The 10665-nt window shown below is 41.6% G+C and overlaps 2 protein-coding genes across 3 annotated transcripts; both read left to right on the top strand.

Moving 5' to 3' along the window:
• Nucleotides 1–704: 704 nt before the first annotated feature.
• Nucleotides 705–3826, top strand: LOC128424832 (peptidyl-prolyl cis-trans isomerase). Of its 2 annotated transcripts, XM_053411253.1 has the most exons (6): nt 766–898; nt 1088–1266; nt 1843–1873; nt 2972–3060; nt 3158–3330; nt 3424–3826. In XM_053411253.1, the coding sequence occupies exons 4-6, from the start codon at nt 3052–3054 to the stop codon at nt 3557–3559; spliced, it is 318 nt and encodes a 105-aa protein (XP_053267228.1). In that variant the 5' UTR covers nt 766–898; nt 1088–1266; nt 1843–1873; nt 2972–3051; the 3' UTR covers nt 3560–3826. The 2 variants fall into 2 exon arrangements, with proteins under 2 accessions (XP_053267227.1, XP_053267228.1); XM_053411252.1 differs by lacking the exon at nt 1088–1266 and having other exon boundaries at nt 705–898.
• A 3665-nt stretch (nt 3827–7491) lies between these two features.
• Nucleotides 7492–10490, top strand: LOC128424528 (peptidyl-prolyl cis-trans isomerase). Its single transcript, XM_053410736.1, has 5 exons — nt 7492–7675; nt 8937–8967; nt 9665–9753; nt 9835–10007; nt 10119–10490. The coding sequence occupies exons 1-5, from the start codon at nt 7607–7609 to the stop codon at nt 10249–10251; spliced, it is 495 nt and encodes a 164-aa protein (XP_053266711.1). The 5' UTR covers nt 7492–7606; the 3' UTR covers nt 10252–10490.
• The last annotated feature ends 175 nt before the right edge of the window (nt 10491–10665 follow it).

The following is a 10665-nucleotide window of genomic DNA, read 5'->3' as shown; positions in this document are numbered from 1 at the left end:
TTAACCATAGACTCTAAATAAAGTTGGACCACACATGTCCACTTCCTTGTACAAAAATGAGGCCAAAATATCCTGGTTGATTATGGAGTGGAGCCGAAGTCCCGCTGATAAACGCAGTTAACGAGTCACAGTCTCAGCTGTCACAGAAGACATTTGCCAAATGTTGGACATGTTTCCATTGTCAACTCAAAGCTCCCTGGAGAAGGAAGAGGGGTGCTGACTTTGTGTCACAATCATCGCTGGAGCTACAAGAAAAGGGGAGTCTGCATGAGTTGAGATGGGTGTGAGCAATTTCTCATGTTATGAATTCTAATTTTGGAGGCAGATCTTTTGCGTTTATGTATGAATTTCATTTGGGGGGGAAAAGTAAAAAAAAAAAAAAAGGTGGCAATAATTTATCAAATGTACAGTAAGTATCATTAGTATAGGTAAACTGATTCCGCAGAAAACTGTGTTGTGTCAATGTCTTATCAGTAAATCATTAATGATGCATTAATGTGTATTTGTGAGCATATCTCTAATCCCTCTGGTGCATTTAGACAAATACTTCAACATAAAACAAATACCTCCACAAAAGTGTCATTTTGCTGCGTTCCCAAATAGAAACCCATCTCCCTGTCCGACCAATCAACGCACACCTCATGTCCGTGTTCATTCCTGTTGGTCCACTTCTGCGCCGTTGAGCAGTGCGGGGGCTGTGATTGGCTGCCAGCAGCATTGGCATCGGAGTGTTATCACAGCCACATAAACAGATCCAGTGCGTCAGACGGCTCGATTCATTCATCTGCGGCTTTTACACTCAAACCAGCACAGAGGCGCCATTGTAAACATGGGAAATCCCAGAGTTTTCTTTGACATCGCTGTGGATGGCGCTGACATCGGCAGGATCAAAATGGAGGTAAGAGAAATCCCACATTAACTATTCATAGTCGTTCTCGACTGTGCGCAATTTAGGGTTTAAATTCGGCTTTGGCATCTGTGTTTGATTTGGGCTGAAGCTGAGACGGACATGTTCTCAGCCGCAGCGTTGAGACCTGGGCACAAAATGTTCATGGATTTGAATAGGTCTCAATCTTTGTTTTCTCAGGTTATATCAATAAATACAGACAAGATCAAGTATATCATGCTCATATCCAACAAAATAGTCCTGCTCCAACGGAAACGCCCATCATCAGCTTCATCATCTTCATCATCTTCATCATCTTCATGATCTGCATCATCATCAGCATCAGCATCATCCTCATCATCATCATGGCATTTGTTTAGGTCAGGCTGTGACTCAATGGAGCGATGCGTATATAGGCATATACATGCCGCAGGATATCGTCTCATTGTAAATATATATATATATATATATATATAATATAACAATTATGAAGTCTACAAAATGAAAATAAGTATAGAAATAGAAATAGAAACTATGATAGAGCACTTACAAGATTAGCAATAAACAAACAGAATCTATAGAACCAGTTGAAGGAAAGTTAGATACATATATTACTCATAAAAGTAATACTCTGTAACAGCATACTTACCGATTGGTGTATGAAATAACGACGCATTTTTATGTAATAGAAATGCAATGTAGTTAAGGCAGCTGATTTTTGTGCTTCTTGTTTGAGGCTGTTCTTAGTGTTGAATAGATAAGAAAAAGCCTCTTGGCCCATGTTGGTGTTGCTGTTTTCACATTTGAGGCTTCAGGTATTCTCTGCCTTTCCTTTACAAAGGTTCAATTTTCATCATAGTAGATATGAGTATCTCACTGTTCCTCCTTGTGTGTGTGTAGTATCTGCCAAACTGTGGCATGTTTCACTCAAGTAAAAAAATTCTTGTGTCTTGCAGCTCCGGGCTGATGTGGTCCCGAAGACGGCAGGTGGGTGAGACAGAGAAAAGCCCTCAGACTTACTGCATCAGGCTCAGGCTTTTTGTCCACATCCAACACACATCTGTATATGGCTGGAAAAAAAAGGTGTCCCCATTTAGCTGAGCATTTATCCTTCATTTGGGATCTGGGGCTACCCCTGGCGGATGCACAGATCGAAATAATCTGAATATAGTCAAATGTGAGGGTAAAACAGTGACCGAAGCAAACATGCAACTGAGTGCTACCAATGCTAGGAGTGATAATAACACTAAGAAAGAAAAGAAAGATGTCTGCAAGTGGTTAAACAGCAAGAAAACCTGCACAATGCTTTACTGAGTCCCTGTGATTCTGCCCCACAAAGGCCAATGTTAGTCACATGGCCTCATTTATTCTCAGTGGGTGCAAAAAAAGAACTTTACCTCCATGGAAATGAGATTAGGGTATTTATTCTTTATTTGGTTTATCTTAAATTTCTGTTATTCACTCTTAACAGTTTTATAATGAGTGATTTTATCTTGACTTGTGTCTCTTGTGTGGAGCATTTCAGGTTTTTGGTGTAACTCCATGCACCCAGTAGTGACTTGTTTCTGCTTTTAAGAGCTGTACAAGTGTTAAAAGTCGGTAAACATTCTCAATAAGCTGCTTCATTACACAGCTTCTTTCACATTTGTGTATTTGCCTTTTTGTGTGGGCTCTTCTCACTTTTATTTGTGTGCAGTTTTTTATGCAATCAGACACATTAACCATCAAGCAATTGTTATGAACTTCAACATTAATTGTTGCTTATTCAATCGTGAATATTAGATTTTACAGTGACATCGTTAATATAATTTCAATCCAAGTTCCAAGGACCTTCCAGGTCCCTTAGATCATTTTCATTTTTTTCCCACAATTTATTTTTGTTTTAAAAATCCTTGATTTGTTGAGAGTTACACTTTTGCTGAGACAAAACTCAGATTTATTGTATCCGACAATGAAATGTGTCTGTTTCCTGTGTCAGCTGCAAGGAGAAAAGAAAATATGAGGCAACCAGTACGAGGCTGAAATGTATTCATTTTGTGTATATATACGTTTACTTGAGGATTGACTTTCTGTCTTTATCTACAGAAAACTTCCGTGCTTTGTGCACTGGAGAGAAAGGTTTTGGCTACAAGGGCTCTTCGTTTCACCGTGTCATCTCTAAATTCATGTGCCAGGTACAGTTATGAGATTATTGCTGTTTTTTTTCATTTTCACCAGTTCAGATCGAATCTTAGCAGAGTTGTGACGGCTGTTGTCAACTTTGTTTTACAGGGCGGAGACTTCACCAACCACAATGGAACTGGAGGCAAATCCATCTACGGAGAGAAGTTTGCTGATGAGAACTTCCAGTTGAAACACACAGGCATAGGGACACTGTCGATGGCTAACGCTGGGCCCAACACCAATGGGTCCCAGTTTTTCATCTGCACAGCGTCAACTGACTGGTGAGCTCCACTGGGACACGTGCACTCCTGCATTTAGGTGAAAAAAAGCAGTTTTGCTGGTCCTGAATACTAATCGTCTCCTCTCGTCCTCAGGCTGAACGGGAAGCACGTGGTGTTTGGCAACGTCGTGGAGGGAATGGATGTTGTGAAGGCAATGGACAAGTACGGTACAAAGAGCGGTACTCCTAAAGCCAAGATTGTTATTGCCGACTGTGGCCAAATAAATTAGTCCATCTCACTCAGTTCCTTTGTGTCAGTCTACTCTCCTGTCAGACTTATCCTTATCATCCACATCCCAGTTAGTCTTTGAGATGGTGCATATCTACAGTATGAGTAGAAAAAACACTCTAAAACAGTTTGTCCAATATTCACTCTATCATTTTTTTTGTACGTTCCAGTTTGTCCTTCAGGACCGCATTTAAGATCTAACTTACATTGATGATGCTGATGATGGATGATGAAGATGATGATGGTGTAAATAAATCAATTTCCCGTCTGACTTTGTGTGTGTCCTCTCATTCGGTTTTAAGCATTTGTTGGAAAACGCCAGCTGTGATTTGCGTATTTTCTCCTGTTTGAGATCTATTGTCTTGTGTGTTATGACAAGGTGATACAAGGTGATACTTTTTTATTGTTGTAGTTATATATTTCAACACTAGAGGTAAGTATAGGCTTGATTCTTCATTCTTATGCCAGCGTGTGCGTTGAGCCGTATGAACTGATCAGACCCAGTTGTCAGGAACAGTGGCGGTTTTGGGCACGGGCGGCACCTTCCCATGTCACGTGGGGGGCGGAACGAGCACTTAAAAAAAAAAAGCGTTTTTCTATTACCTATCATATCACTCTGTGTGGAATTGGCAAATTGGCGCCCCCTGCAACCGCAGCGCCCCTGCTTGATGCTGTGTGAGAAAGGGGAAGCGGGTGCGGAGGACAGTTCACCTCTTGGTCTCCCAAAATCGAACGGACAAGTGGGGATCCACTGTATAGAGCAGTGATTATCAAACTGTGGCGCGCCCAATGTTTTAACGTCCGCATCTCTTTAACGGTGGAGCAGTAAACAAATCGCTCTTTCGCCGTAGACAGGGGTCTGCAACCCGCGGCTATGAAGTGTCGCCCCTCTGCAGTGGCTTCCTGAGCAGTGTAGTGTGTGTCGCGGACTATGGCAAGCCGATTGAGCATTTATTCCATATCCTTGATATCAAGTTTCAGTCCCCTCCACTAGTTCGGTCATTGTCAGCACTAGTTGGACATTTGGTCACACTAGTTCGGCATTTTACTGAACTAGTTGAACAAAAAATCGTACTAGTCACTCTGTTTCAGCAACTAGTGGCACTTTTGTTCAACTAGTTAAAACAGAAACCTTACTAGTAACACTGTGTGCCGCACTAGTAGAGCCAAAGTCTCTACTAGTGGGCTTTTTGCTGCACTAGTGGCCCTTTGGACCGAACTAGTAATGCTGAAAGTGTTACTAGCTTACTAGTGAGCTGCAAAAGCTCTGACATGTAAGCTAGTCAAACATGGATTCAGCTTACTAGTAAACTAGTGGCCTCCAATTTTCTGCACTAGTAAACTAGTGGGAGCCCAAATGCACACTAGTAAACTAGTGCAGCCAAAAAAAACACTAGTTTACTAGTAAAAAGCCTATTTTGACCTTACTAGCGAACTAGTAAGGTGCAAAATGTGTACTAGTAAACTAGTGGGGTCAAAAAAAACACTAGTTTACTAGTAAGCTGAATCCATGTTTGACTAGCTTACATGTCAGAGCTTTTGCAGCTCAATAGTAAGCTAGTAACACTTTCAGCATTACTAGTTCGGTCCAAAGGGCCACTAGTGCAGCAAAAAGCCCACTAGTAGAGACTTTGGCTCTACTTGTGCGGCACACAGTGTTACTAGTAAGGTTTCTGTTTTAACTAGTTGAACAAAAGTGCCACTAGTTGCTGAAACAGAGTGACTAATACGATTTTTTGTTCAACTAGTTCAGTAAAATGCCGAACTAGTGTGACCAAATGTCCAACTAGTGCTGACAATGACTGAACTAGTGGAGGGGGCTGAAACTTGATATCAAGGATATGGAATAAATGCTCAATCGGCTTGCCATAGCGGACAGCACACACACGCAGGCACCGGGGCTCCGCCCCCCGCTCCGCTCACTCTCTCAGAGACACACACTTATTCATTATTCGTGTGCAAGTCGCTCCCAGCCACACATACAAGCACACTCACAAGACCACGACGTTGCAAGTACAACTTTATTAACATCACACACACTGTATCAGCAAACAAACACAACCATGGACAAGTTTCTGATTCGTAAAAGTCAGGCAACTGATGCGCCAGTTGCGAAGAAGCCAAAGCTTTCGCAAATATGACGAGAGCTATTTGCAGTTTGGTTTCACCGTCACTGGCAGGACTGAGAAACGTCCTCAGTGTGTATTGTGTGCCGAGGTGCTGGCAAATGACAGCACCTCATGAGTCATTGAGTTCAGTCTCTTCATCGATGCAGAGTCCACATCGTGATGCATCTAAGAATCGAGACATTTCCAGACCTCTAGTGTGGAACGTGGTGAAACTGAACCCTTTCAGGACCCTGAAAAAAAAAAAAAACTTATGAAAAACAAAACTTGCTCTGCCAGAGTGTCTCTTTTGGCCCATTTTGCTGGTCCCAAGCCCGGATAAAGTGCCACGCACATCATCTTGCAGCGCACATCATCCTGCGGCGCACATCATCACCGCACATCCTCCTGCTGCGCATATCATCATCACCGCACGATGATCGTGCAGCGCACATCATCCTGCGTCGTGGTGCACATCATCCTGCTGCGCACATCTTCCTGCGGCTCATATCATCGTGCAGCGCACATCATCCTGCGGCGCACTTCATCCTGCGGAGCACATCATCCTGCGGCTCACATCCTCCTTCAGCGCACATCATCCTGCGGCGCACATCATCCTGCGGCGCACATCATCCTGCAGCATATCATCATCACCGCACATCATCTTGGGCGCACATCGTCCTGTGGCGCACTTCCTTCTGTGGTGCACATCATCATGCGGCGCACATCATCCTGCGGCACATATCATCATCACCGCACATCATCATCACCGCACATCATCCTGCGGCGGATTGTCCTGTGGCGCACATAGAAGGAGGAGGGTTGGACCTAGAGCTAGAAGTTCCACCCCACATAACAGCCTTTTGATTAAATTTGATATTCTAACATATTCTAACAATACAGGACAAAATCGATTTATGTATGTAGGTCTAGATACAGCATTAAAGTTATTTTGAGAAGTGATGGCCTATTTCAATGGCGAGATAAATAAAAAAATAATCAACAGAGGAATACGGAAGCGTATTGCATTCACTTTTATTTTAAATTTTTTGGGGCATTTGTAACTTATACTGTGTTGTGCAGAATTGTGTGCATTGATTTTTCTCTCAAATTTAGCCAGATAACGGTCAAGACCTGAATGACGGAATATTGTGAAGTTTTCTTGGACAAAAAAGGGTTGTAACTCAGCCCCACACCATCAGCCAAGGCTTAATGAAAACTACTGGTACATGCTGTGGCTGCTATTCTCACATTTGAGGCTTCAGGTATTCTCATATCTTCATATTCTCATATGTCCGTGACGAGGAATATCCACATGGAGGAAAGAGGAGAATCAGCCAACATCACTGATAACGAAGCTGAGCAAAATATTCTCACTGTCTTGTGATAGTCTTATCTTTTACTTTTAAACTCAGAGCCTGTATTGTTATACTTTTACTTGAGTAAAGAGGTTGAATCAGTACTGACAATTTTACTGATGTTACTTTTAACACAAGTATCTGTACTTCTACTTGAGTAAAGAATGTGTTTACTTTTTCCACCTCTGGTTAAAGTTGTTTTAAAAAAGCATACTGTGAGTGCAGCAGGACTGTGATCTCTTTAAATATTAATTTGCTTTGACCTCATGAACTTTCCTTCGAGTTTAAGGAATAGCGTTGAGGACAGTAGATTTTCACTTTTCCACCGCAGCTTTTTCTCTCTTGCCGTAGCTCCGCCCTTTCAAGCTGTCCTGAAACCGGTTCTACAGAGCAACCCACACGTCATCGCACATTTTCATTTCTATTGGTCCAATATTGAGCCTTCGAGGAGGACAGGGGCTGTGATTGGTTGTTGTTAGCTCTTAGTTCAGCTTGAGCTGAGAGACAGTGAGTCTGACAAGTTGGCAGGATTCACTTCAAGTTCAACTTTTACATTATAACCAACACAGAGGCAGGTTTGTGAAAATGGCGCGGCCTAGAGTTTTCTTTGACATCACTATTGATGGCGCTGCTGCTGGTAGGATTGTAATGGAGGTAAGAAAAATCAATCACCGACTATATATATTTATTTTGGACTATACACGATTTTACAAGAAGTTTAAAGTTGGATTCATTAACAGGCTGTAGGTGTGACTGTTCCCTCAGGTGAAGCTTTGAGGTTAAATACAGGTTTTTGAGCAGATACTGGCAAATGTTTCCTTTTTATTGAGGCCTGTGGAAAGAATGGTGCGAGGACCCGTATGGACCCAGTTGGTCCCTCAATGCATTTGGTCTTTTTACGCATTTTGAGGCCCGAACAGGCTTGAAAAGTCACAAAACTTATCAGACAAGTCCGGTCTTGTGAATTTTTTTTAAACATATAGAACTCATGCATGGGCGTGCCGTCATGTTCCATTACCCTGACCGTTTTAAAGACAAGGAAGTGCAGGTCCATGGCATGGCATTGTGGATGAAACAGGAAGTAGCCTATTACTAGCGTGTGCTTTGTCAAGTCTGCGCCAAACTACACATGTCTCATAAGACGGCTACATGACAATATTAAGACCCAGTCAAGGCGTCACCTCGTGGCTACGTGAAATGGCGTCTGTTAGACTTTGAGATCGTTTTCCTAGCCGGTTTATCACGTTCAGAAAAGCTTTAAGATATGAGTGATGGTCCCTCTCTGAAGACTTAGCCCCACAACATCAGATATTTCAGAAATGTCCACATCGACTGGCCTAATGCCAGTGTCATAGCCCCGTCTACTGGAAAATACAGGACATTTTACGGTCTAACTTTGACTTATTTTCCTGTAACGGGTTCTCCAGACCAAATCTGGTTAGACTTTGATGTGCCTAATCTTTTATTGAAAATAAGTTGAGATACTTATTCACAGAAGGAAAAATCCTAAAAAAGTAGTTAGAATCATACACAATGAAAAACTGAATGAATATATATATATATATAAATAAAAGCTAAAGCTCTTTATCTAAAAGATAATCAATAAATATACAACATCCAAGGAAAGTCAGCTAAGTATATGACATATAAAAGTAAAATACAATTCTGTATACAGATAAGTGCATAGTATAATAAGCATTGTCCGTAATACCAATATAATATAGTTCAGACGGCTGATTTGTTATTCACGTCTGATGTCTACTGTGATAAAAATGCGTCTTTGCCCTTTGTATTTCACAGGTATTCTGGGCCTGTCCTTTACAAAGCTTTAGTTTTCAGAGTATCTCACTGTTCCTCCTGTATGTGTTATGTGTCAAACTGTTCACTCATGTAAAAAAATCCCTGTGTCTTGCAGCTGCGGGCTGATGTGGTCCCAAAGACGGCAGGTGGGTGAGACAAACCTTTTAGAGTTACTGCACACAGCATCAGGCTCAGGCTTGTTTTACACACCCAAATACTTGTGTTTGGCTGAATAAACAATGCGGAGGATTCATTCTTTGTATGGGTTGAGCCTGTGACTGACTCATCGTTTAAAATAAACCTGAATATCTGGTCCAAGAGTCAAATGTGTGTTATAATAACAGCAAGAGGGAAGAGACAGCTCCTGGCAAGTGGTTCAAACCTGCACGATACTTTACTGGGTCCAATGTTTGTAACCTGGCCTAATTTATTCTCAGTGGATGAAAAAAAGAAAAGGTTTGCCTTCATGGAAATGAGGTCGTCATTCACATTCCCTTCAGATTTTACTTACAGGTTTTGGATGTTGTTATGACTTTAAAAACACAGTAGTTTGTGTTTTCTGCTTTTAGGAGCTGAATAAGTGTTGAAAGGCCTGTAAACCTTCTCAATCTGCGTGTATGTCTTTCCAGGGCCTTGTTTGTTTTAAAGATCATAAACCTTGATACTAAAAGTTTTGCAAAGGCATAACAAAACTCAGATTTACTGTATTGTATCTGATCACAAAATGTGTCTGCTTCTTGTTTCCCAAATGTCCTATAAAGAGGAAATAGGAAACAATGTTTTTATTTTGTGCTTGTTTTAGTTATTTGTTTACTTGAGGATTGACAGTGTCTTTACTTGCAGAGAATTTCCGTGCTTTGTGCACTGGAGAGAAAGGTTTTGGCTACAAGGGCTCTTCGTTTCACCGCATCATCCCTACATTCATGTGCCAGGTACAGTTTAGGCTTAAGCTCATGTCGAACCTTAATCATGACGGCTGTTGCCACATGTGTTGACTCGACTTTGTTTTACAGGGTGGAGACTTCACCAAACACAATGGAACTGGAGGCAAATCCATCTACGGAGAGAAGTTTGCTGATGAGAACTTCCAGTTGAAACACACAGGCATAGGGACACTGTCGATGGCTAACGCTGGGCCCAACACCAACGGTTCCCAGTTCTTCCTCTGCACAGCTAAAACTGCCTGGTGAGCTCCACTTTGACACGTGCATGCCTGCATTTAGGTGGAAACAAGTATTTTTGGCTAGTTTTAGATTTTTTTTCTTCTCAAATATTCATCTTCTCTGCTCATCCTCAGGCTGGACGGGAAGCACGTGGTGTTTGGCAGCGTCGTGGAGGGAATTGAAGTTGTCAAGGAAATGGACAAGCGCGGCTCACAGGGTGGTACTCCTAAAAGCAAGGTTGTCATCGCTGACTGTGGCCAACTATAGTCTAACTCACTCAATTCCTTCCTATCAGATGTATCCATATCATTCACATTCCAATTAGTTGTTGAGATGGTGCATATCTAAAATATCAATACAAGAAAAAACTCTAAAAATAATTGTCCAATATTCACTGTGTCATCTGTCATACCTTCCAGTTTGTCCTTGAAGGGCCTCATTTATGAACAAAATCTGACTTGAATTCAGGATGTTGATGATGGAAATAAAGCAACATCGCAACCTGACCACGTGTGAGTCCTTATTTAGTTTCTTAGCATTTGTAAGTGAAATCCAGGTATGTATTTATGTTTACATCTATGTGTATGGTAGGTTTTAGTGAAAACAAATATTAACATAAAGATACATTTACAGCATATGGATATAGAAAATGAGGTATAAACAAAATATTCAACAACTGGC

Source organism: Pleuronectes platessa, chromosome 19, assembly GCF_947347685.1.
Source record: "Pleuronectes platessa chromosome 19, fPlePla1.1, whole genome shotgun sequence".
NCBI classification, from domain to species: Eukaryota; Metazoa; Chordata; class Actinopteri; order Pleuronectiformes; family Pleuronectidae; genus Pleuronectes; species Pleuronectes platessa.
The sequence above is the reverse complement of the archived record's forward strand: the minus strand, read 5'-3'. Positions and strand labels throughout refer to the sequence as shown.